Source organism: Bubalus bubalis, chromosome X (genome assembly GCF_019923935.1).
Source record: "Bubalus bubalis isolate 160015118507 breed Murrah chromosome X, NDDB_SH_1, whole genome shotgun sequence".
NCBI classification, from domain to species: Eukaryota; Metazoa; Chordata; class Mammalia; order Artiodactyla; family Bovidae; genus Bubalus; species Bubalus bubalis.
The window spans coordinates 63,500,570-63,527,197 of NC_059181.1; the positions used below are offsets into that span (position 1 = coordinate 63,500,570).

The window sequence follows — 26,628 nt, forward strand, 5'->3', positions numbered from 1 at the left end:
AAGTTTTAGGTACCCCTGTATGTGCTGCTGCTGGGGCTTGGACCTTGTTCTTGCCAAGGTTCAGGGCTCACTTGTGCATCTAATTGTGATAGTAAGTTCTTTCCCTTTATTAATTAGGTTGGTCCCATCCTTCACTTGTTGATTGCATACACATTCATTTGTGTCCTCTTGCCTAGCTGTGGGCCCAAACGCCTTGAACTCTGATCCCCTTTGCTCAGGTTTCCACATGTGTGGCAGAGCAGTCATTGCTGCTGACAGTATACCAGACTGCAGGAGTATGATGAGAAAGGAAAACTAAAGTGGGAGACGGAACCATGTATTTCAGTATCTAACCTGTTAACAGAAAGCTTATCATTGTGCCCTACCAAAGAAGTAAGATAATATGAAAATAAGTCATGGGACTACCCTTGAAGGTATTGAACAGTTATGCATTCCCTGGTTTTGTTTCTACTAGTGAAAGGTGCTGCTTTATTTCTCTGTCTTTACCAATGAGAATGAGAAAGAGATTGTGCCTACTGCCTTGATTTCACCTAAATATAAGTGATCATGCTTTAATTCATTTCAGGGTATCTTGTCTTAACTAGGTTTAAGAGCTTCCCAATGCACTCTGGGCGTGCTCAGTTGTGTCCGACTCTGTGATACTATGAACAGCCTGGAGGCCACTCAGGCTTCTCTGCCCATGGGATTTTCCAGGCAAGAATACTGGAGTGGGTTACCATTTCCTCCTCGAGGGGAATCTTCCCAACCTAGGGATTGACCCTGCATCTCCTGTGTCTCCTGCATTGGCAGGCAGATTCTTTACCACTGTGCCACCTGGGAAGCTCCTAACTAGATTAAAGCTTACTGTCAAATGTCTTTGTCAATTCAGGACTGACAGAGAAACTTGAGTCTGTTCCTAAATTGTGCTTCTATGGCAGTGCATTGCTGGCCTGAATCAGAGTTGTAGTTGGCCTTCTATGAGAAATAGTTAAACTCAGGTTATTTTGGTTTTGCCGTAGTGAAAAAGTAAAATGTTATGGTGGTGGTCTTGGCAATGTGTTTTCTCTTTTTCGTTTGTCTCTTTAGGTTAATGGTATGTCAATTTGGAAGTTATTCTCTGACTTGGTTATAGAAATTACTTTTAAGACATAGAGCTGTTTCATATTTTTACATTCTGAATTGGCTTCCATTATGTTGGATGATTTAATAATTTCACTAAAATTTTAGTCCATCGTATTTGAATGTGCTATTGCAGCTGGTAATCTTCACATGATGACTCACAGAGTTGCTCATACTTGACAATCCCTTTTATGAATTATGTATAAAATGTTCTTTGTAAAATGGCTGTAACCCTGAGTTGCTATAAGGAGCCCTGTTTCTGATTCTGTGGGTTGTACTTCTGCTTTGATTGTGGATGCATAGCACTGAGATCTGCCATCCTGACCATCAAGTGTTCCTGTCTTTTGTTATCTGTTACTGTTGCAAGCCTCACTCATACAGCTAAACTGTAGAAAAACTTATGCAGTCATCCCTTGGTATCCATGAGGGATTGGTTCCAGAGTCTGTGGGTGCTTAAGCCCTTTGTATGTACCTTACCACTTATATAAAGTGGTGTAGTATAGTTGGCTCTTCGTGTCCATGGCTTCCTCACCTGAAGATGCGGAGGGTTGATTGTATTTCTGTCCCTCTCTGCTTTGCTTTTTTTTAAGTTTGCTGTGCATATGTCACATTTAAATATTTGAGTACTTATTGTATGTACAATACTTTGTTAGGAATTGGGGAGATGTGTTGAGGGGGATTGTGGATTATAGCATGAGCAGGACCTGACCCATAAAGGAAAAAAGTTGTAAGTTCCTCAGATGATTATTATTAGAGTATTAATCATGAAGTTTTCTCGAGTGGATGCTTATAACCTAAGCATTCTGTAGGAAGGTAAATAGCAAGTAGACTTCTTGTCTGAAGTGGTGAGTCAAGTAGTAACAAGAAGTAAGCGTAGTAGAGGAGAGTCAACTGGAAGATTTAGAAAGAACAGAGAGGCTGAGGAGTTTGAATTTAATTTGAGAGGCAATTGAGAACTACTGTAGGCTTTTATCCGGAGAAGGCAATGGCACCCCACTCCAGTACTCTTGCCTGGAAAATCCCATGGATGGAGGAGCCTGGTGGGCTGCAGTCCATGGGGTCGCAGAGAGTCGGACATGACTGAGCTACTTCACTTTGACTTTTCACTTTCATGCACTGGAGAAGGAAATGGCAAGCCACTCCAGTGTTCTTGCCTGGAGAATCCCAGGGACGGGGAAGCCTGGTGGGCTGCCGTCTATGGGGTCGCACAGAGTCGGACATGACTGAAGCAATTTAGCAGCAGCAGCAGTAGGCTTTTATCAACCCGATTTTATTTCCCATCTATATAGATGTTGGGTGTCGGGGGTGGGAGGCTCTAGGAGGATAGGTGGGAAATAGATGCTATCTTAGGAAGGGTTGTTGTACAGGAAATTCTTACTCATTTCCATCTTACCTTTATTCATACTATTTTCCCTTGTCTACAATGCCCTCCTCTTTTGTCTGTTAAAACCCTACTCTTCCTTTAAGGCCCAGCTTTTAATTTCTCCTTTGAGTTTATTTACTTCTCTAAAATTCTTTACAGTTATGTGGCTGGTTAATATGTATGGGTTTAGTGTTGCATGGGTTTAAGTGTTGCATGAACAAAAGTTTACTATAAGAAACATACCAGATTAACCATCATTAGCATTTGTATCTACTTTGTGTTTAAAAATCAGTTGGTAATTCTGAAACACTGTAGAATAGATAAAAATTATTTTGTGATCATAACTCTTTGTTGAACTAGACTATTTTTGCAGCATTCCCTGTAATCAGAAATACTGTTAAAAGTTTAAAACTAGAAGCAGCAGAAAAGTAGCTTGTAAAATTTATCCAAGTAGAGTGAAGGGTTAGACTGTCTTGGGGAAATAAAAGTAAAACTCAGAGCAAGGGCTTCCCTGGTGGCTCAGTGGTAAAGAATCTACCTGCTAATGCAGGAGACACAAGTTCAGTCCCTGATTTGGGAAGATCCCACGTGCTGAGGAGCAACTAAAGCCCGTGCACCACACCTATTGAGCCTGTGCTCTAGAGCCTGGCAGCTGCAACTACTGAGCCCACGTGAGGCAACTGCTGAAGCCCGCGCACCTTAGAGCCTGTGCTGCGCAACAAGAGAAGTCACTGCAATGAGAAGCGCATGCGCCGCAACTAGAGCGTAGCCCGTTCTTCACAACTAGAGAAAAACCCGTGCTGCAGTGAAGACCCAGCACGGCCAAAAATAAATAAAATTAAAAAAAGCAATGTTTTACATGGGAAAAAATATGTATGTGTTTGTCTTTCCACATAGATTGTAGGCCCTTTGAAGATAAGGATTCTATTATTTCCCCACAGTTTCAGGCATATTGTTGAATTGAATAAAGGTTTGCATAAAAGATATTAAGTTGGTGCAAAAGTGTGGTTTTTCCATTGTTGAAATTTGCTGTTTGATATTGGAATACATTCTAAATAAATGTGGTTATGTTATATACATCATTTTAATGCACATTTCTTGCATTAATTTTTTTTTTGCTAATGACTTGTTAGGTTGGTGAAAAAGTAATTGTGGTTTCAGACCACGGTTTTAAATCATAACTAGGCTCAAACACATTTTTGTTAATCAAAATAAGAACAATTACAATCAACACATTTTTGCTAACGAGATATATGTTTATTCCTGTAGCATAAAAATCCATGCTTTGGGCTTCAGCGAACTCTTGGAAAGCATTTTCTGCATTTTGCTGGTCATGGAAGCATTTTTCCCTGCAAAAAGTTGTCAAGATGCTTGAAGTGGTAGTCAGTTGGTGAGAGGTCAGGTGAATATAGCAGGTGAGGCAAAAGTTTGTAGCCCAGTTCGTTCAACTTTTGAAGCATTGGTTGTGCGATTTGTGGTTGGGCGTGGTTGTGGAGAAGAATTGGGGCCTTTTTGTTCACCAGTGCTGGCTGCAGGCATTGCAGTTTTCAGTGCATCTCATCGATTTGCTGAGCATACTTCTCAGGTGTAATGGTTTTGCCAGGATTCAGAAGGCTGTAGTGGCTCAGATGGGCAGCAGACCACCAAACAGTGACCATGACCTTTTCTGGTGCAAGTTTCGCTTTGGGAAGTGCTTTGGAGCTGCTTCTCGGTCCAGCCACTGATCTGGTTATTGCCGGTTGTCATATAAATTCCACTTTTCAGCACACGTTGCAATCTGATTGAGAAATGGTTTGTTGTTGTTGCCTAGAATAAGAGAAGACAACACTAAAAAATGACGATTTTTTCAGTCAACTCATGAGTGACCCACTTAATTGAGCCTTTTCACCTTTCCAATTTGCTTCAAATGCCAAACAACCGTAGAATGGTCAAGATTGAGTTGTTCAAAACTTCTTGAACAACTACTGCTCTGTACATTTGTTAGGTGATCCTGGGCCAAACGCATTGTTGATGTAGTAACTTGTCTCTTCTTTATGATCCATTTTGTAGTTGAGTAAGAGAATTGCTTGAATTTGCTTTTTGTCTAACATCATTTCCTTAGTCTAAAATAAGTAAAAAATACACAGCAAGTAATAAGTTATTAGCAAAAAACATAAATCAGGAAACACATTAAAATGATGTGTAACAAAAAAAAATGATGTATAACATAACCAGATTTATTTAAGAATGTATTCCAATATTGAATAGCAAAGTTCAACAATGCAAAGCCACAATTACTTTTGCACCAACCTAATACTTACTGTTTATTTAATATTTATATTTATTATATACTTATAATTATGGAACTGATGTTAGAAAGCATATTAGAGTGATTTTCTTATTTGAGTTCAAAATGGGTTGTAAAGCAGTGGAGACAACTCAAAACATCAACAAGACATTTGCCCAGAAATAGCAGTGCAGTGGTGATTCAAGAAGTTTTGCAAAGGAGACAAGAGCCTTGAAGAGGAGGAGCACAGTGGTCAGCAATCGGAAGGTGACAATGACCAATCGAGAACCATTGTCGAAGCTGATCCTCTTAACAACTACACGAGAAGTTGCTGAAGAACTCAACATCGATCATTCTATGGTCATTTGGCATTTGAAGCAGATTGGAAAGGTGAAAAAGCTCATTTAAGTGAGTCCCTCGTAAGATGACTGAAAATCAAAAAAATTATCATTTTGAAGTGTTGTCTTCTCTTATTCTATGCAACAACAACAAACCATTTCTCAATCAGATTACAACGTGTGCTGAAAAGTGGAATTTCTATGACAACCGGCAATAACCAGCTCAGTGGTTGGACCGAGAAGCAGCTCCAAAGCACTTCCCAAAGTGAAACTTGCACCAGAAAAGGTCATGGTCACTGTTTGGTGGTCTGCTGCCCATCTGAGCCACTACAGCCTTCTGAATCCTGGCAAAACTATTACACCTGAGAAGTATGCTCAGCAAATCGATGAGATGCACTGAAGATGCAGTGTCTGCAGCCAGCACTGGTGAACTGAAAGGGCCCAATTCTTCCAGGCCACAGTGCCTGAGCACACATCACACAACCTATGCTTCAGAAGTTGAGCGAATTTGGATACTTTTGCCTCGCCGGCTATATTCACCTGACCTCTCGCCAACCACCTACCACTTCTTCAAGCACCTCAATAACTTTTTGCAGGGAAAATGCTTCCACAACCAGCAGGATGCAGAAAATGCTTTCCAAGAGTTCATCAAATTCTGAAGCACAGATTTTTATGCTACAGGAATAAATAAACTTATTTCTCATTGGCAAAAATGTGTTGATTGTAATGGTTCCTATTAATAAAGATGCTTTTGAGCCAAGTTATAATGATTTAAAATTCATAGTCTGAAACTGCAATTACTTTTGTACCAACCTAATATTAACCTAGGAATGGATACAATGGGCCAGGTTTGAAAAATGTGATTCTTCTAGTAGATATTTTTTTGATATGACGAATGGAGCAGAATTGATGTCTTAGGTTTTGAACTTTGGGGGAGAACAGTGGTATCCTTGAATTTTGAATTTTCTAGAAATTAGTTATTCATGCATGAACGTTTGAATTTCCAATGGGAGAATTGGATTTCACTATGATATTTGATATATGTTTTACCTTCTAAAATTGCTTTATTATTTTATAGTGATCTTGAAGATAATCTATTTTAAACTATGGGCACTGTGTTAACTTGATTTAGCATGTTGTAATGGATCTAAATGATGTAACTAAATATTTACATACACTGGGATGTAACTAAATATGACATACACTGTCAGTACTTGGATGGCATCCATCCAAGAGTTTATAGAAACTGGAGGGTAAAATTATGCAACAGTTGGCCAAGATGTATAGCCCACTAGGGTCATTGTTGAAGTATTGCAAGACTTCTGATTACTATGTCTCAGAAAAGGCATAGGAATTGGTAAAAGTCCAAAGATGTATAACCACAGTAATCAGATGTAGTAGAAGGAGTTTGTATGAATAGATTGGATTGTTCAGTAATGGTCTGCCAAAACAGAAGGGTAACCCTTAAAGTTTAGGGGAAAAAAGTCATAGAAAGAAGATAGCAAGGTTATATAATTCATTACTTCTCAGAGTGTAAATAGGGTTAAAAAGTACTTAGACTCATTAGAGGAGGAGAAGTCTGTAATAAGATTAATGATACCTATGAGGATTAGTGTTAGCCTTTTGTGCTTGAGGTCACAGGAGACAACCTTTCTCCCCCAAAACACCAGTCATTGTTCAATGGACAGACATACCACGTAGCTCATGGAAGTGACCCAGAATGGCCAACCATAAGGGTTTTCTGTGGCAGCCTGTTCTTTGCTGGCTGACTTTTGGTTCACCTGATGGATAATAATATACAGTCACAAAAGCTCTTTATCAGTTAAATTAATCACCTGATTCTGGAAACCATGATATAGTTGTATATAGAATAATATATATGATTATACTTTGGCACAGTTGACTGAATTTCACTTTCTAGGCCTTACTGTAAGGCTCTTAGACCCATGAAACAATTTAGAATGATAAGCTTACTCCCTATTGCCATTGCCATTGCTTGTTGACTGACAAGGCAAACAAGAACAAATAAAAATTTAAGCTCACTGTCCTGACGTGTCTTTCATACTGATGAACAGACTGGTGAGTCAGATGACTAGTAACACAATTGTGCTGCTAATAAAAAGTGGAGTCAACTGCTTTTCATGATTTGCCCACTCAACTCTAATGGCACTTAATACTAATGAGTAATCTAGTGCCAGGTGCCAGGATTAAAGCTTTGGTTGGATGGTAATCCGTTGGTCTATAACAGTGAAATGAAGTCACCAAATAAGTTTCTAAATGTGTCTGACAGCCTTAGGGTCAGGTTTGCTGATAACTAATCACAGCTAAATATTTTTTTCCACTATGGAAAATGTTTGACCCTTGATACAGTAGTGGTTCATAATAACCTTGAACAAAATAGTTGAACAAACACTTGATGCTTTTTTTAAACATGACTACCATTTGGGGAGAGGAGAACTATAGCAAGGCCCATAGTTTTATCTGAAACCGCTGGGATCTTACAGTTCAGAATTTTTAGGACTTTAGAAAGATGATAATACCATATATAACCCCCAGGTGAGTCTGGAGCAGCACCATCTAGTACAACACACATTTCTGCAGCAAAAGGTATGAGTATTCATACTGAGTGGGACCAGTAAGCTCTGTAAATAATTTCATGCCAGTTCAAGTCAGATTTAATCATCAAATGCGTTTTTTAAATTTTTGGAATTGAGGATGAGGGATTGTGGTTCTGTACTGAAATTTGTCAAGCAGCATCTCTAATTGACACACAAAAAATGGAGCTAGATGAATAAAAGTAATTTCAAGATATCTTTGGTTGATGAAGCAGAGTGTAATTAATGCCAGAATATCTCTGGGTTTCTAGGATTTGTACTGTGTTCGCAGTGACCTGGGGAACCTGCTCAAAGCCCTGGGTCGCTTGGAAGAAGCCAAGGTAGGTGTTTGATAGAACACATTTAAACATCAGTGTTATGGAAACTTGTACTTTTTGCCAAGTCTTCAACTCTTCATTGAGCTATCTTCACAAAACAGTCCTATGAAACTGAGGAAAACTGACGGCATGAATCGCCTCAGACTAGAGCAGGGCCAGGCTTTGGCATTTCTGTTCTAAATCTGGGGGTAAAGCAAGAACCTGAACATTTTGGAGCCTTTCTGCTGACTAGATCATCTTTATAACAATGGGCTCCGTCATGATCTTATGTGGGAATAAATAACATTCCATTAAATCTGAGGCTTGCCTGCTGGTGACAAGCAGAGCGCCTGTGATTTGGCTCAAGACTCCTATATGATGCAGGTGCCATTGAAAATGCTGCTCTTCTAAGTCCTTTGTGGCTTGTAAGTGGAGAAGAATTTCATCCAAATGTTACCCTATAATACTGGCATTTAAAGTTCTTATTTAACCTTCCTCCCTTCATCTTCCTCACCCTTTTTACAGTGGAAGAAAGGCTGTTAAATGATTACAAATTAATAATTGGAACATCCTCCCCCTTCTTGTTCCCACTCCCTCCCCCAAGTTCCTTTTTCCTCTTTTCCAATCCTAGTTGTTTACCTTCTTTTCTTCCTTACTTCCTTCTTTTATTCTTCCCACCCCACCTCCTTAAAAAAAAAAGTCAGAAGGACAAAGCTGGTTTGTTTGAGAAATGGACTGATCGAAAGAAAACTTGCCAAAGTGGAAAGGTGGCTTTTAGCATTGTGTTTCCAAATAATGAATTTGAACACCAGGTTGGGTTATTAAAGCTTTTGGTATAATTTTAAATTAAATTTGTAAATGAAATTGTCTTGTTACAAGCCACCTTACGCAACCGCGCTGCAGGGGTGAGGAGTGGGGAGAAACCAGAATGCTTCTGAAACTCCCACCTGTTGCTCTGAGCCCCACGCGCATGCTAATACGTGGAGTGTATGCGCAGCGTAGCTGTCTGTTTGCTTCATCCAGGGAGGGACAAGGCTTTTCAGCACTATCTAATGTTAAAAGGCACTAGTTTTAAGTGCATAGCTCATAAATTCTGCTGACACTTTGGATTAACCTTATGTAGGTTTCCAGCTAATGAATTGTAATTGATTTCAGTCTTAGTTGATAAATCTAATTGGTAATTTATAGAACAAATATTTGATAAGCTTCTATTAATTGTCACCCCACCAAGCGGACAGCTAACATGAATTGCACTTCACTGCAGCTTTAGAGATCGGTTTAGGCTGAGACATTGCGCCTGCCTTAGGTTGCTGACTTCTTTATTTCAGAGCTCTGGAGACACCTAGTTTGAAAAATGTTACTCTGTTTTTTTGTGAGAATTTAGTGAACAAGAAAATACTCTTGAGTGAAATGCAATGTATTTCTTTTGTAATCAGTGCATTTGAAAATTCAAGCCAGCATATTCCTAGTAGATGGAAGCAAAATTCAGTTGTCTTTGTAGAAAATAAAGAGCCTTTCTTCCAGCAAAATCCCTGCTGTATGCAATAGCCCTGATTAACCCTCTCCCTTCTGCATGTTTCCCATATTACAGACTTGAGACTGTCCTCATTCCCATATGTAATAGACATCCAAAGAATTTCAATTGCTTTGTTGAACTTTTACTAATGATCTTGTTTTTATTTTCTCTCTTGTTTTTGGTTTTTCACCATTGATATTGTATTTAGAAGGTTTCAGGTGGGTGAAACCTCCTATTCCATGCGTAAGGTGCCTCGCTGAAGGGAGCTCGAGGCCTGGATCTAGGGCAGACACACACCTCCTCCTCTTCCAGCAAGGAACGCACCGAAAAGTCACATGATGAGAAATATGGTAACGGGTTTGTAACTGCCACAGCAAAACAATTTGCCTCCATGCCTGAATCTTCTGTCTTGTGGCTTCAGAAACAGCTTAAAATAATTTTAATACAAGCAAGTTATGTAAGAAAATGTTTTATACTGTAGCCACAATTCTGTCAAAGATAAGTAAAAGTTAATTGATATTAAAATTATTAGAGATAATTTACTAGTAAAAGCTTCTAACTCTTCTTGTTGTTCATTTTTTCCTTTTTTCTTCTTTGTTTGGATTGCAGCATTCTGCTCTTCTGATGATGCGCTGTGACCCTGCAGTAGCGCAAAGGCTGCGCAGCGTTAATGCGCAATGCGTGCAAATGAGCCCCTGTGAACGGTTGACTAGATGAGTAATCTGATTGACTGGCTCCCTCAGTCCTATTCTGTAGCCTTTTTGGATAAAATTGGGTTTTAACATACCTTGAGTCCAACTAATCTCATTAAGAAAATATTCTCTATGGGCCTGTCTAGTAGATTAATGGATCTGGTTGGCCGTTTGCTGCGTCTAGGGGTGTTCTATGTAGCGCAGCAGTTCGCAGCGATTGCGCAGTGCGATGCTGTTAGGTTGCGCAAGCGATGTTTGCGCTCGCATTACAGGGACCTCAACCTAGGTGCAATCCTGTCATATGAGGTTTCAGCTTCAGTCCCCCTTGGAGACAAGGGCATTGTGAGGATGTGACTGACAGCTTGGCCTTAATATTTGCCTTGGCAGAAAAACATTTTCCTCCTCAGCATAGTTTGATGTTAGTGAGGAGCAGTATTGTTTGTTTAGAGCAGCATTTCCCAAAATGTGTTTTATAAGTATTATCATGAAATGTCCAATAAAAGAGGAATTCCATGATCAACTAAGTCTAGGGAACCCTCTGTATACTGTTAAAGGCTTAGGGAAGTCCTATAGTCAAGAAACCTATTTTCTGTTTTCTTATTTGATCATGAAATCTTTTTTTCCTGGTAATAACTGTTATCACCTTGTAGAACACACTTTGGGAAACTTGGGTAGGGAAGATAGGTGGGAAGAATTTACCCTTAAGTTGTACCTTCTAGATACCATTTGAAAACAGTAGCAGGAGCCCTTGGGTGTTCAGATAAGAGAAGTCTGGCATAGCGTCTTAAGGCAGCTGACTTCCTGGTTAAGTCCCAGTGTAAGGGTTGGTTATCGGTTGGCAGAACTGAACATGGTGGTTTGCACCTGGGTTCTGGTGGCGCAAGCGCAGGAGCAGCCAGCTGTGGCAGCGCATTAGTTTTGGCGCAAGCGAGCCTATGCTGCAGGGTCACTTTTGGCTGGTCAGAGAAGGAATAATGATATCACCTTCTTCCCCCTCCCCCAATCTTTTTTTTTTTTCCCCTTTACAAATTTTCCCCTTTCCCTTTACCTCCTTCCCCTCCCATCTTCTTCTTTCATTAACCCCTCCTAAGGCATGTTATTTGAAAGCAATTGAGACGCAACCGAACTTTGCAGTAGCTTGGAGTAATCTTGGCTGTGTTTTTAATGCACAAGGGGAGATTTGGCTTGCAATCCATCACTTTGAAAAGGTTAGTCATTAAATTAATAATTGGTATTTATGAAATACTTATGTATGCAGGGTGTTTCTATTAGAACTGAATAATAGTCCTTTACTTAAGTAGACACGTAATATCTTTCTTTGACAGTATTATAGCATTTGCTGGATGGTATATGGCAGTTTCCAGTTTTGCATTGAAAATGTACTTTAGTAATTAAAAATTGCTTTTTTAAACTGGCAGCTTGAAAAGAAGCAGGGTTGTAAAGAAGCAGGGTTTCTTGGTGAAAAGACTGATTGCAGATCTGGGGCAGGAAATGTACAAAATTAATCTGGCGTGCCAGAGTCTGTCATAGCAGAAAGCAAGGAAGTGTTGATATATTTATGTCAAAAGTACTCAAAAGGAAACTGGAAGAGACTTCCACTGTCTAAAAATGGGTGTTGAGCATCAGTGGGAATAATAATTGAAATATTATTGAAACTTATCAAATACTTTAAATTCATGAGTTCATAATTATTCTAAGAAGAAATGCATGGCTCATCTTCAGAAGATAAGGACCAACTCATTATGAAAACTGTTTAAAAAATTGTGCTCTCCTGTGAACTGGACATCAGGGTAACCCAAGAGTTGATAGGAGAAAGTTTCTCTTTATACAAGTGTTCCAGTTAATAAATGAAGTAGGTTAAATGATAGAATCTGAGTATCACCAGTAATAAATTTAGGCATTTATCAATGGCAAAAAAGAGACCCAACCAAACATTTTGTACCTTGTGATAGAAGTAAGTATTGATACTTGCACTAGCGAAGTAGCCTTTCAAAAAGAGAAAAGAACCCAAATCTGATTAGGCTTGTAGTTCCACCAATTTATAGGAAGTAACATGAGATGGAAGCATAAACATGTTAAAGACACCATAGGAGTGCAGTCAGCAAATTCAAACTATGGGAAGCTGTATAGAACAATGATCTGATCTCTTCAACAAATTGCAGAAATAAAAATGGAGATTTAAGCTTTTAATTTAAAAGATTAAACTCACATGTTAATTGTATGGGTCTTATTTGGATCCTGAATCAAAGCTAATCAGAAATTGGACCACTCAATGGATACTTGATATTAAGGAATTGCTGTCATTTTTTAGGTATGATATTGGTATTGTGGTTATGCTAGGAAAAAATATTCCTGTATTGTCCCTGAAATAGATTTTGAAATGTTTTTGAGAGCACTGAAAATTAGCTTCAAAATGATCTGGGAAGAGGTCAAGTTAGGCTGGAATATAGATTAAATATGATTGAACATGATTTTTTAATTGTTGAATCTGGGTAATGGAGACTTGGGGGTTTATTATAGTCCTCTGCTTTTGTATATATTTGAAATTTTCCATAATAAAAAGTTAGTGGGTGGACATCTATCACTATATATAATCTAACAAGTGCAACAAAGTTGTCATCTATGAAGAGGAAGTATTCTTAATGAATCTTAAATATATTCACAGTTACTTATTACCTTTACCTTTTCAGTGTTTCAGTTCAGGTTTCTACTTTTTACACTATAAGAGTACCTACTGGGACTTCCATGGTGGTCTAATGGCTAAGACTCTGGTCCCAGTACAAGGGACCTAGCTTTGATTCCTGGTCAGTGAACTAGATTCCACGTGGCTCAACTAAATATCCTGCATGCTGCCTAAGATCAAAGATCCTGACTGCTGCAACTAAGACCTGGTACAGCAAGATAAATAAAGTTAAAAAGAAAAAAAAGAGTACCTACTCTTACTCAGTGGTTCTCTTTGGTTGCACGTGAGGAGCTTGTAAAAGTTATGGATGTCCTGGCCCCATTTTCATTTTTAAAATTTTTATTTTATTTTACTTTTTGGCTGCACCCCAAGACATGTGGGATCTTAGTTCCCTTATCAGGGATTGAACTGTACTCCCTGCATTGGAAGGCAGAGTCTTAACCACTAGACCTCTGTGGAAAGTCCCCCAGCCCCGTTTTCAGAGAATCTGATTTAATTGCCCTGTGATAGAACTCAGGCACCATTTAGGAAGTGTTAGTCACTCCAGTCGTGTCTGACTCTTTGTGACCCCATGGGCTGTCTGTCCATGGAATTCTCCAGGCCAGAATACTGGAGTGGGTTGCCATTTCCTTCTCTAGGGGATCTTCCCGGCCCAGGGATTAAACCTTGGTCTCCGACATTGCAGGGAGACTTTTTACCAACTGAGCCACCACGGAAGTCCTACCATTTAGGAGGTAAATTCTGATACACTGCCAGGGTTGAGAATTACTTCTGTGGATATATCTGCTTGTATGTTAAGATAGCTTCAGAACTATTTGGATGAGACCATTTAATGGTTAGCATCCCATTGTAGTAATGTATCTTACTGAGTATATGGCTCTAATTACATATGTTACTAATGTCTGAGTATACAGTTGTAGTTATTGAAGTATATATTTCCTTTCTCAGAGTTTGCTGCTTCTTCCTGCCATTATTTTTTTTAGAAAACCTAGGCTTCATTAACTCAGAATAAAATAGGGTCAGCTATTAGAAGTATTGAGCTCAATAAAATTAGAGCAGACCCAGTTTAAAATTTTTTCCTTCAGGACACATTTTACTCATATTACATAGGAAGTTATTTTGATAATATTGAGGTTTGTGAATAATGAATGTACTGAAATAATTGGGTTTTAAAAATGAAAGAAATAATATTGAATTATACTAGAAAATGTAATGGGAGATCTAAAATTATGTCAGAATTAAGAATTGTAATTGGGAAGTGAGTCTGAAATTCTAACTTCCGCTAAGTAACTATCTTGCAATTTTTAGGCTGTCACGCTTGACCCCAATTTTCTGGATGCTTATATCAATTTAGGAAATGTCTTGAAAGAGGCACGGATTTTTGACAGGTGAGAGAATGTTCTATTTGGAGTCTGTTGTATCAACACTTGAGAGTTTGGACTGAAATTATTACAATGGTTTGTTGAAATGCACTCCTTTTCTACAGTGTTGCTTTCCCTCATCAGGTCTGCTGTGTTACCTTTTATTATTGCCTGACTTTGCATTGTTGGCTTTTCACAAAGTCACTGTCTGTCTCACTGGTTTAGTTGAAATTTCCTTTATTGTAAAACTATTGAAATGGTTATCTTTTAGACAAAATTATTCCTTCTGAATGGTTCAAAAGGTAAAGTAAATCCTGAATTTTAACTTTGTGTTGTTTTCAAAGGAAAGCCTGTTTCTTACGTGGGTATAGAAAAGTTTTCAGTGTAAAAATACATTTTATAAAGGTGCAATATTGATTTTTGAGATTAAGTATAGTATGGCATGAATAACAAAGCATCCACTAAAGGTTAGCTATATTGTGTGTGTGTTTTTTATTTACAGAGCTGTGGCAGCTTACCTTCGTGCCCTAAGCTTGAGTCCAAATCATGCAGTGGTACACGGCAACCTGGCTTGTGTGTACTATGAGCAAGGACTGATAGATCTAGCAATAGACACCTACAGGCGAGCTATTGAACTGCAACCACATTTCCCTGATGCTTACTGCAACCTAGCCAATGCTCTCAAAGAGAAGGGCAGTGTAAGGATTTTTATTCACTTTTTCTTTGTCACCTGGTGGGATTTTTTAAAAAGTCATTTTTGTATTTATTGTCCTATATTAAATATTGAAGCGTCCGACTTCAATATTTTGTTTGACTTCAATACTTTGTTTGACTTCGGAGTTTCGGTTGAGAGGAAGAATAGAAAAAATACCTGTTTCTGGAATATTACCAGCCACTAGGCTTAACTAAGCAATTGTTAGAATAATATCACTGGTGGCTCTTTGATTCCTCTGTATAGGGTTTGAATAGTTTGTTTTGTTTTTTAGGTTGCCGAAGCAGAAGATTGTTACAACACAGCTCTCCGACTGTGTCCCACCCATGCAGACTCTCTGAACAACCTAGCCAATATCAAACGGGAACAGGGAAACATTGAAGAGGCAGTTCGCTTGTATCGTAAAGCATTAGAAGTATGTTGAGTGTGGTGTGACTGGGTATTTTGTGTGATAGTAGAGGGAAGGCAATTAAATCTGCCATGTCATCTACCTCTTTTGTAAGAATAAATAGTGGTTGAATCATTCATTGAACCAATTAATTGAGTACCTAAAGTATGAGTGAGGTCCTGTGTAACATTCAAGAAAGTCCTTAACATTGCGTTTGTTATTTTATATGTGGGTAAGATCTGCATAAAAATTTAAACAGTAAGCGACAGTTCAAGAGGAGTTATCAGTAAGTATATAATTTCAGTGCCTGATGGCTATAATGTTGGTTGGTTAGATGTGGTAGCAATTTCAAAGTGAGAGATGCTAGAGTTACCAGCATAAATTAAGATGAGGAGAGGTCTACCTCATTATGTTTTGAAACATGGAGAGGTATAAAATAAAGAGGTAGAATTTGAGCTCTTTGGCTTTGAAGAATGCATAGACTTGGAGAAGGTAGAGAGAAGTATAGGGAATAAAGGTGCTTGAGCCAAGTTCTTGTTGTAAGTTATTACTGCTATTTTAGCTAAAGTTGTTTTTTTAAACCTCAGTTATCATTTTTAATCTTCATAGGTCTTCCCAGAGTTTGCTGCTGCCCATTCAAATTTAGCAAGTGTATTACAGCAGCAGGGAAAACTGCAGGAAGCTCTGATGCATTATAAGGAGGCGATTCGGTAAGAGACTCCCAGCCTTATTTTTTTTTCAAGGTTTTAAATGCTTGGTGTTTGGCACATTTGATATATGGCACTTTTAGTAACAGCAGACTAAATTAACATTACAGGGGTTAAAGGTTTTAGTACTGGAGAAATAAAATCTTTGTCCTGTCCTTTAGAATCAGTCCTACCTTTGCTGATGCTTACTCTAATATGGGAAACACTCTAAAGGAGATGCAGGATGTTCAGGGAGCCTTGCAGTGTTACACTCGTGCCATTCAGATTAACCCTGCATTTGCAGATGCCCACAGTAATCTGGCTTCCATTCACAAGGTACTGTTCTTTTATATGTATTTTATTATAATATGTGCATCTTAGTAGGTAATGTTTTTAATTTTAGGGAACATTTTAACCATCCCACTTTATTTACTTCCAGGATTCAGGGAATATTCCAGAAGCAATTGCTTCTTATCGCACTGCTCTGAAGCTTAAACCTGATTTTCCTGACGCTTACTGTAATTTGGCTCATTGCTTGCAGGTAAAGAATAATGGGCCAGTAACTGGCTTTCAGGGTTGTAATCTCTTTTTTAATTGTTATGTGCCATATTAATCCAAGCTTGGTTGGAGACAGTGTTCTCTAATGGGTTATCTGACATTACTTTAGGCCAAAGACACATAAAATGTTAAGTCTTGGAATACGATTTTCTGGATAATATCTTCTTTTTGCCTTCTCTAGATTGTCTGTGACTGGACAGACTATGATGAGCGAATGAAGAAGTTGGTTAGCATTGTGGCTGACCAGTTAGAGAAGAATAGGTTGCCTTCTGTGCATCCTCATCATAGTATGCTATATCCTCTTTCTCATGGCTTCAGGAAAGCTATTGCTGAGAGGCATGGGAACCTCTGCTTGGATAAGGTGCAAGTCTTTTGTTTTAATCTTTTTGTTGTAAAGTAAGACACAGATACAAAAAACTGTGAATCAGATTTATGGCTTAGTGAGTTATCATAAGGTGAACACCACCCAAGTTGAGAAATGAAGCTTTGTGAGTGAGCCCAGAAGCTCCTTCCATTGTGTCCTGTCTTTTATTTTTATATTTAGCTGTACCAGGTCTTAGTTGTGGCATGCAGGATCTTCAGTCTTCATTGTGGCATATGCAATCTTTAGTTGCAGTACGCAGGATCTAGTTCCCTGACCAAGGATCAAACCCAGGCCTTTGCATTGAGAGCGTGGAGTCTTAGGCACTGGACCACCAAGGAAGTCCCTGTCCTATCTTGATCATAATCCCTTCCATTCTATAAGGCAGAATCCTTAACTGAAATACTAGCAGTGGACTGATGTTTCTTTAGTTTTAAAATCATAGTTTTTAGTAATGTATTTTATACGTACTTTTGAGAATTAGAGCACTACTTGATAAAAGGTGGGAATTTCCTTAGCAGAATAGAGTGGAGTGCTAGGTCTAATTCTGTTTTTTTGAAAATGTTCCCCTACAGAATTTTCTTCTAAAATGTAGGGTTTGTCATACTCTGTCCACTTTGCTTTCTTCCTATAACTTTTAGACTTGCTTGGGCTATTCATTGGCCTCAGAAACAGGTCACAGTATGAACCATATTATATAAGTTGCTAAGGTTGCATTGAACTGGCTATATGAATTAAAGAAGTATTCTGGGCACAAAACCATTCCCAATAGGCGTGAGTTGTGTTTTTAGTCAGTTTTCCTAGGTGAAAGTTTACGTATAGACTCAACTTTACTAACAAGCCTTGAATTCCATTGTTAGATTAATGTCCTTCATAAACCACCATATGAGCATCCAAAAGACTTGAAGCTCAGTGATGGTCGACTGCGTGTAGGATACGTGAGTTCTGACTTTGGGAATCATCCTACTTCTCATCTTATGCAGTCTATTCCAGGCATGCACAATCCTGATAAATTTGAGGTAAGACTAGTGTTTCCCTAGAGCCGCTATTGTCACCATTAGGTGTTAAGCCCAGTGTCTTTTTAGGAAAGATATGAGCCAAGGTTATTAAATATATATTATGTGCTACCTTTCAGGTATTCTGTTATGCCTTGAGCCCAGATGACGGCACAAACTTCCGAGTGAAGGTGATGGCAGAAGCCAATCATTTCATTGATCTTTCTCAGGTAGGTGTAACTCTTACACTTCAGCTTTATAATTCGAGCAAATAGTGAATAAAACTGTTGACGTCTAGCTTGTATTTTTCCTGACAAATATTTAACATCAGCTGTTTCATGCCTTTCCTGGAAAAGGAAATAGCAACCCACTCCAGTATTCTTGCCTGGAGAATACCATGGATAGAGGAGCCTGGTGGGTTTGCCCATGGGGTCGCAAAGAGTCGGAAATGACTGAGCGACTAACACACACGCACGCACATGCATACATGTATGCCTTTGGGCAATTGCTTTGACCTTATTTCCTTGATTGTTTACATTTATTACATTTATAATCATCATGGATTTTGCTGAGGTTGCAAATTAAATAGAAATATGATATATCTCTGCTTGGACATAGAACTTCTCTGGGGATTGAGCTAGCACTTGTGACAGTAGATATCTAATATTACATGAATAAGTTGAACAAGATGGTGGCTTGGAAGAAGAACAAACAGGTCATTTAAAGGACCTTTGCCTTTAAATCTTTATTTTTATACTTGGCTCCATTGCTATTTTCTCTAGGAGCTAAAGTTTTATGATAAATTAAGATGGAAACCTGTGAGGGAATGTTGCTGAAGGTATGGACTAGAGTTTTTTCTTACAGGCTCTTTTGGCCACTTTGGTGACTAACAGAGGTATGTATGGTATATCTAGTAATTCATATAGATGAATCATTGAAGTCCTAGTAGGAGAATTGCAAGACTCTTGTCATTTCATAAATAATTTGTACCCAACATCTTTTGCATTATAGCTATTGCTTTGGAAGTACACCTTACCATTTTTGGTGTAGGGTTGGACTCTTCTGTGACCAAGCAGCATATGACCCTCCATCCCTTGAGACCTTTCAGGATTCACTGCTTATTGACTGAAGTCTAAACTCTTTAAAATATATATATATCTTTTATACATATATATTAATTGAAGCATAGTTGACATACAATATTAGTTTCAGGTGTGTGTACACTCACTAAGTTGCTTTAGTTGTGTCTGACTCTTTGAACCCCATGGACTGTAGCCCCCCAGGCTCCTCTGTCCATGGGATTCTCCAGGCAAGAATACTGGAGTGGGTTGCCATTCCCTTCTCCAGGGGATCTTTGCAACCCAGGGATCAAACCTGTGTCTCTTGCATTTCCTACATTGGCAGGCGGGTTCTTTACCACTAGCGCCACCTGGGAAAATTTCAGGTGTACTACATAGTTAGTTGACATTTGCACATATTATGAAATCATCATGAAAAGTGTGGTAATCATCTGTCTCCATACAAAGTTACTACAGTATTATGACCATATTCCTCATGTCATATGTTATATCCCTGTGGCTTGTTTTATACCTGGAGGGTTTTTTTAATCTTCATATATGTAAACTTCATATATGAAGTCCAGACTCTTCAGAATGGCCTTCACAACCTTTCTGAGTTTGACTGCAACCTTGTTTGCCAGTGCTTTTCACCCCCCATTAGCCTTCAGTTATACCCTATAGCAAACAGAAGTGATCTACCCAGTTTTTTCAACCTACTGTGCACTTCACTCTGGTTCCTTATTCATACAGTTCTCTGTGAGATTATTATTCTTCCAACTCCCTCAAACTCCTATCCATCTTTGGACACCCATTTCAAATACCATCTCTGCCTTGAAGCCTAGTTGTTCATACATTCAATGTAGAATTAAACTCTCCTTCCTCTGTATCCTGTTTCTGTGATACTGTGGGCCCATTTTAATGGCACTTAACCATATTTTTACTCTACATTAATGTATTCTTAATTTGTGTTCTTGTATTTTTGCGTCTGGGAATTTGAATTCTGTTTAATATCATTAAGGCTAATTGCATCAGTCTGAGATTGTATATAATAAATTTTTATTTTTTTATTCTGTAGATTCCATGCAATGGAAAAGCAGCTGATCGCATCCATCAAGATGGTATACACATCCTTGTAAATATGAATGGTTATACCAAGGGTGCTCGAAATGAGCTCTTTGCTCTCAGGCCAGCTCCTATTCAGGTAAAGGAAATAATAACAACAACATTCATTATGTTTATTGGGCTAAAAAGACAGTGATATGTTTTTCCCCCTCTGGTTAACTGTCCTTTGACACAATAGGATAGATGTGCCTAACTTATGAAAAAAGTGTAGTTCTTGAAAATGCATAGGGACAAAGAATTATAGGTAAGGATACAATGCCCACAGGTACATGTTTATGGAGACATGCAGTTTGTAGTTGATGTAAACAGTTGTTCTGTGTTATAAATTGGAAAAACTGTTTAGCACTTGGAAGTTTAGTTTGAAATAGTACTTGATTGGCTAAAGAAGTCCACCCTCGTTTGTTTACTTATTTAATTTTAGACCCTTTTGATGAAGGTTCTTAGTTTTTCATATGATTTTTTTTTCTTCTAGGCAATGTGGCTGGGGTATCCTGGGACTAGTGGCGCACTTTTCATGGATTATATCATCACTGATCAGGAAACTTCACCTGCTGAAGTTGCTGAGCAATATTCTGAGAAGCTGGCTTATATGCCTCATACTTTCTTTATTGGTGATCATGCTAATATGTTCCCTCACCTGAAGGTAGGTAGAAAAACAGTGCTATAGGGGTAGAAAAACAGTGCTATAGGGGAATTGCAAAGAACTGTAGTCATTTATTTCTTACTACTGTTCCTGCGCATTCTAACAGATATGTTTGAAACTTTTTTATTAGAAAAAAGCAGTTATCGATTTTAAGTCCAATGGACACATTTATGACAATCGGATTGTGCTGAATGGCATCGACCTCAAAGCATTTCTTGATAGTCTACCAGATGTGAAAATTGTCAAGGTCAGAACCTGGTCAATATTGTAATTGAAATAAAGTTATCTGCATTTGGGATCTTTTCCCTAATGATGTATTTTGTGTGTAATTATTTTAAGATGAAATGTCCTGATGGAGGAGACAATGTGGACAGCAGTAATACAGCTCTTAATATGCCTGTCATTCCTATGAATACTATTGCAGAAGCAGTTATTGAAATGATTAACAGAGGACAAATTCAGATAACAATTAATGGATTCAGTATTAGCAATGGACTGGCAACTACCCAGGTAAGAAGAGAATAATAGAATGTACTGTGTACCACCAAGTATACATTTATCTTTTTCAAATCTTGTAACTCTAGGAGGTAAACATCGTTACTCCTGTTTTATAGATGAGGAAATGAATTTGGGGAAAACTGGCATCTTATATAGGTTTGTTTGATTTTAAAAGTCACTTGTATTCAGCCAGCAGATTACTGAATGAGAGTCTTCTGTGTTAATACCTTGTTATTCTCTGCCTCTGTGGCTTTACTCTTATCAATGGTGAAATATCTGTAGACATCATACAGTTTCTTGCTTCTATAACTCATCCTTTCCCCAGTTAAAAAATCTTACTCATCTTTAAGACTTTCAGTTCAGACAGCTCCTCCGACAATCTGTTTCTGTCCGTATCTGTAACCTCTCCTTCCCTGCTCCATTGGTACCTGTATTCTCTGCTTCTGAAATATTTGGGATGTATCTTTACATCCAGCACAACACATTCTAAGTCCTGGGTTTGAATGCATTTGCCACTGAATTGAATTACTTTAGAGCCTGTGTCTTAGCCTCTGTAATGTAGTATGTGCTCAGTAAATATATATTGCTTGTGTGCTTGAATAAGTGAATGTGTAGCTCTGTCAAGAGATCATAAGGCAAGGATCTTTGACCTCTTAGGAGTTAAAAGTTTTAGTGGTATAGCAATTTATACAAGAGGGCGCTTGAAGTGAATTCAGGTTAGGGAATTAATCACCCATAATGTGCATTGGGCTGAAAAGACAGTGATGTGTTTTTCCCCCCCTTCTGGTTAACTGTCCTTTGAAACAATAGAGCAGACACGCTTGACTTAAGGAAAAAAAAGTGTAATTCTTGAAGTGTACAAAGACAAAGAATTTTGAATGTAGAACACAATGCCCATTTGTATGAGACGTCCATCACACCTGGAATAGTTACATAACAATGTAAGGTAGTCCCCAGATATGTGGGAATTGCAAGATAAGACTATAATTATGTATATAGATGCTCAGAAATAGTGGTGAGGCGAGGCGCTCTTACAGAGATTGTTTGGTAACTGAAGTTTAGTCCTGAAAGGTGGATGTGACTTAGAAAAGGACATTTCATTTATGAAGAAAAGAGTGAGAAGAAGCTTGCTGTTGGATTTATAGGATTTTGAAGAGAACTTTTTGGCTAGAGTGAGATGTTTCATAGTGCAGTCCACCCCAAATTAAGATAGTGCCCTAACTTTTTTCCTTTAACTTAATGCGTCACAAATACTTTCCCATTGTAGTTTAGTTATATGACTTTTAATGGTTATACCACTTTGCATCATAAGGATTCTTTATTGATTGAAAAATATTGGAGTATGTTGACTTTAAGTATAATCATCACATTCTTTTTCTTGTTGTAGATCAACAATAAGGCTGCCACTGGAGAAGAGGTTCCTCGTACCATTATTGTAACCACACGTTCTCAGTATGGGTTACCGGAAGATGCCATTGTGTACTGTAACTTTAATCAGTTATATAAAATTGACCCTTCCACTTTGCAGATGTGGGCAAATGTGAGTATGTGTAGATTCATTATTAATGTCTAGAGATTCTAGAAAAGATTCTGTATATAGGCCGTCTTGCTGAGGCTGCCTGCCCCTCCCCCACCCCCATTCAGGAACTATTGTGCTCATGTCTAATTTTCAAAAGAGCTGTAGATTTCAGCAGTTTTTAATTTTCTTTCATGTGTCTAAATATCACATTATGAACTTTTAAAATTTATGTCTTTAAAAGCAAACTTCTTCAGGCCAAGTGGTAAATATTTTTGGTTTCTCAGTCCGTACTGTCTGTCATATCTACTCAGTTCTGCCATTGTAACAGGAAAACACCATGCTTATGTAAATGAATGAGCGTAGGTATGTTCCAATAAATTTTTATTTACAAAAGTGAGCAATACGTGAGATATGTCCGATTTGGCTCATAGGCTATATTTGCCAACTCATGGTCTAAGTTGATAGTAAAGCTATTAATGTATATTCATCCATGTTTAGTAGCATTCTTGCAATATTGTAGAATTAAAACTAGGAAGGAATTGGTTTATGCCATTACCTATCAGTCATTTCATCGTACCACTTCGTGTAAGCAGGACTTCTAAAGGTTCTAAACTTTGCTATCCATATCTGGCTTTTATTCCATAGAGCTAAAATGGAGATAATTCTTGGTTGACTCTTTTTCTGATCAATATCTGGGTTTTTTGGTCTGTTTTGTTTTTTTTTAAAGGAGGAGGGAGGCTGGAGGAGAAGAGGAAGCAGATGAGTTCAGGTTTACTATCCCTTAGTCTTCACTTCCCCATTTCAAAAAACCTGAAAACCAAAAACATGTTCATAAGTTTGCGGTAATTTATTTGGTAGCAAAACTGCCTGAAATGATGTTAAGCTATGATTCTTTATTTTATTCCATTTAGTATGAATATTCCTACATCTTGATGGAAAGATATTAATGTTTGTTTACAGGAAGTTGCTGCTGAGTACATTATGTAATTTTTTTTGTTTTTTTTTAGGTTTTTTTTTTTTTTACAATTTTTTTTTAAATTTTATTTTAAAACTTTACAATATTGTATTAGTTTTGCCAAATATCAAAATGAGTCTGCTACAGGTATACATGTGTTCCCCATCCTGAACCCTCCTCCCTCCTCCCTCCCCGTACTATCCCTCTGGGTGGTCCCAGTGCACCAGCCCCAAGCATCCAGTATCGTGCATCGAACCTGGACTGGCGACTCGTTTCATACGTGATATTTTACATGTTTCTATGCCATTCTCCCAAATCTTCCCACCCTCTCCCTCTCCCACAGAGTCCAAAAGACTGTTCTATACATCAGTGTCTCTTTTGCTGTCTCGTACACAGGGTTATTGTTACCATCTTTCTAAATTCCATATATATGCGTTAGTATACTGTATTGGTGTTTTTCTTTCTGGCTTACTTCACTCTGTATAATAGGCTCCAGTTTCATCCACCTCATTAGAACTGATTCCAGTGTATTCTTTTTAATGGCTGTAATACTCCATTGTGTATATGTACCACAGCTTTCTTATCCATTCATCTGCTGATGGACATCTAGGTTGCTTGCATGTCCTGGCTATTATAAACAGTGCTGCGATGAACATTGGGGTACACGTGTCTCTTTCCCTTCTGGTTTCCTCAGTGTGTATGCCCAGCAGTGGGATTGCTGGATCATAAGGCAGTTCTATTTCCAGTTTCTTAAGGAATCTCCACACTATACTTACTGTACTACTTTTTAAAAATCTGAAATACTCTAAATTCTGAAATCTGTCTGTTCTCATGACTTTCAGTGAAGGGATGGTGAACTTAATTGAATAGATGTAGATCTAAATCAGGTTGACAAACTGTGGCCTGTGGGCCAAATCCAGTCCTCTGCTTGTTCTTGTTTTGTTTGTTTGGTTTTTTGGTTTGTTTTTGGTCACAATGTGAGGCATGTCAGATTTTAGTTCCCCAATCAGGGATCAAACACACACCCCCTATGGTAGAAGCAGTCTTAACCACTGGACTGCCAGGAAAGTCCCAACTGCTTGTTTTTGTAAATAAAATTTTATTGACACACAGCTATGCCTACTAATTTACATATTGTCTGTGGCTGCTTTCCAGTGATGAGGGCAGAATTGAATAGTTGTGACAGAGTCCATGCTGGCATCAAAAGCAAAAATATTTGCTCTCTGATCCTTGACAGAAAAAAATCTGCCGACCCCTGATCTAGATTGTGCAAATAAAGTTTGGCAAATGTGAGCTAACTTTGTTTGTTGTACCATGCTGGGGAATTTGAAAGTTGAAATGGAAAATTCCTATCTTGTGGACAAAAACCACTCCTAGTATCAGTTCCCACAGGACATAGCTGCCTCAGATTATTCCAATTAGTTATTTGTTTTGTGTTTCTTGCATCAGTCTCCTGTTTCTTTGAACTGTGTTTGGGGACAGCTAAGCAGAACACTATAACCCAGTTGATTTAATTCATCTATGGGAAAGAAAAACTTAAGTTCACAGTAGGCTGCTTTCTGGGTGAAAAGCATAGAGTACGGTATATGGTAGAATTACTAGAAATTTATGGGAGCCTTTCTTGAGAAGGGCAGAGCTATTAATACTTGTTCTTATTTTCCCTGTTTTAGATTCTGAAGCGTGTTCCCAATAGTGTACTGTGGCTGTTACGTTTTCCAGCAGTAGGAGAACCTAATATTCAGCAGTATGCACAGAATATGGGACTTCCTCAGAACCGTATCATTTTTTCACCTGTTGCTCCTAAAGAGGAACATGTCCGGAGAGGCCAGCTGGCTGATGTCTGTCTAGACACTCCCCTTTGTAATGGGCACACCACAGGGATGGATGTTCTCTGGGCAGGGACACCCATGGTGACTATGCCAGGTGAGTTGCTTCCTTATTCTTTTTAAAATCTCCTTGGAAGAAACACTTCCAGGTGAAATCATATGTACTAGAAGCAATATTTAGGGCAAAATGATAGAAAATGAGACTTGTTCAGGTCTGAACATGCCTCATCTGCATTGTGTGGATATTTATTTTTTTTGGATATTTAAACATAAATAACATTAATAACTGTGTGCTATTTGCGTTCTCAGATGTGCAATTATTATCTTTTTTTACTGCAGGAGAGACTCTTGCTTCTCGAGTTGCGGCTTCCCAGCTCACTTGTTTAGGTTGTCTTGAGCTTATTGCTAAAAATAGACAAGAATATGAAGACATAGCTGTGAAGCTGGGGACTGATCTAGAATAGTAAGTAAACTTTTCCATGAAAAATTATATGGTATAGTGAAGGAAATAAGGAAAATTTAGAGAGAATTTAGGTGTGAAATCATAAAATAAGGGTAATATAAAATACGTGAATTAGTTGTATGCTCTCTGGATGAGACAAGAACTTTTTATTTTTTATTTAATTTATTTATTTTGGCTGTGCTGTGAGGAATGCCTTGCCCCCTGCAGTGGAAGTGTGGAGTCTTAACCACTGGATTGCCAAAATATAAAGACTGAAGAATATTTACATTTTATATCCCTTAATAGGAAAGTAAACAAGGAAATGACAACTGACCAAAGTAGAAAATCAAATATGTTAACAGGAAAAAGTTTCAGCCTCTGTCGTAGAAATAAATATTTATGTATATATTAATTTATTGGCTGTGCCATGCTGCTTGCAGGATCTTAGTTCCCTGGCCAGGAACTGAACCCATGCCCTTGGGCAGGGTAAGTGCAGGGGCCTAACCACTGAACTACAAGGGAATTCCCTAGTAGAAATAAAATAACACTGAGGTATACACATTATTTGGCTATAAAGTGAAAGACTTAATATGATACAAATGATGAGGAAGCATTGAGGTGCTGGCCTTTTCATACA

The 26,628-nt window shown here is 38.3% G+C and overlaps 1 protein-coding gene across 3 annotated transcripts in view; it reads left to right on the forward strand.

The window, feature by feature from the left end:
• OGT (O-linked N-acetylglucosamine (GlcNAc) transferase) overlaps nt 1–26,628 on the forward strand; it is a 45,492-nt gene that overhangs the window by 6,642 nt on the left and 12,222 nt on the right. For 2 of the 3 annotated variants that reach the window (XM_006050820.3, NM_001290907.1), the window contains 18 exon segments: nt 7,932–8,000; nt 11,276–11,392; nt 14,176–14,255; nt 14,731–14,926; nt 15,215–15,355; nt 15,938–16,038; nt 16,197–16,350; nt 16,454–16,555; nt 16,754–16,933; nt 17,794–17,952; nt 18,069–18,158; nt 20,062–20,187; nt 20,581–20,751; nt 20,882–20,998; nt 21,091–21,261; nt 22,637–22,789; nt 25,394–25,646; nt 25,889–26,012. In XM_006050820.3, the coding sequence (XP_006050882.1) occupies nt 7,932–8,000; nt 11,276–11,392; nt 14,176–14,255; nt 14,731–14,926; nt 15,215–15,355; nt 15,938–16,038; nt 16,197–16,350; nt 16,454–16,555; nt 16,754–16,933; nt 17,794–17,952; nt 18,069–18,158; nt 20,062–20,187; nt 20,581–20,751; nt 20,882–20,998; nt 21,091–21,261; nt 22,637–22,789; nt 25,394–25,646; nt 25,889–26,012 (2,504 nt within the window). 3 annotated transcript variants of the gene reach the window in all.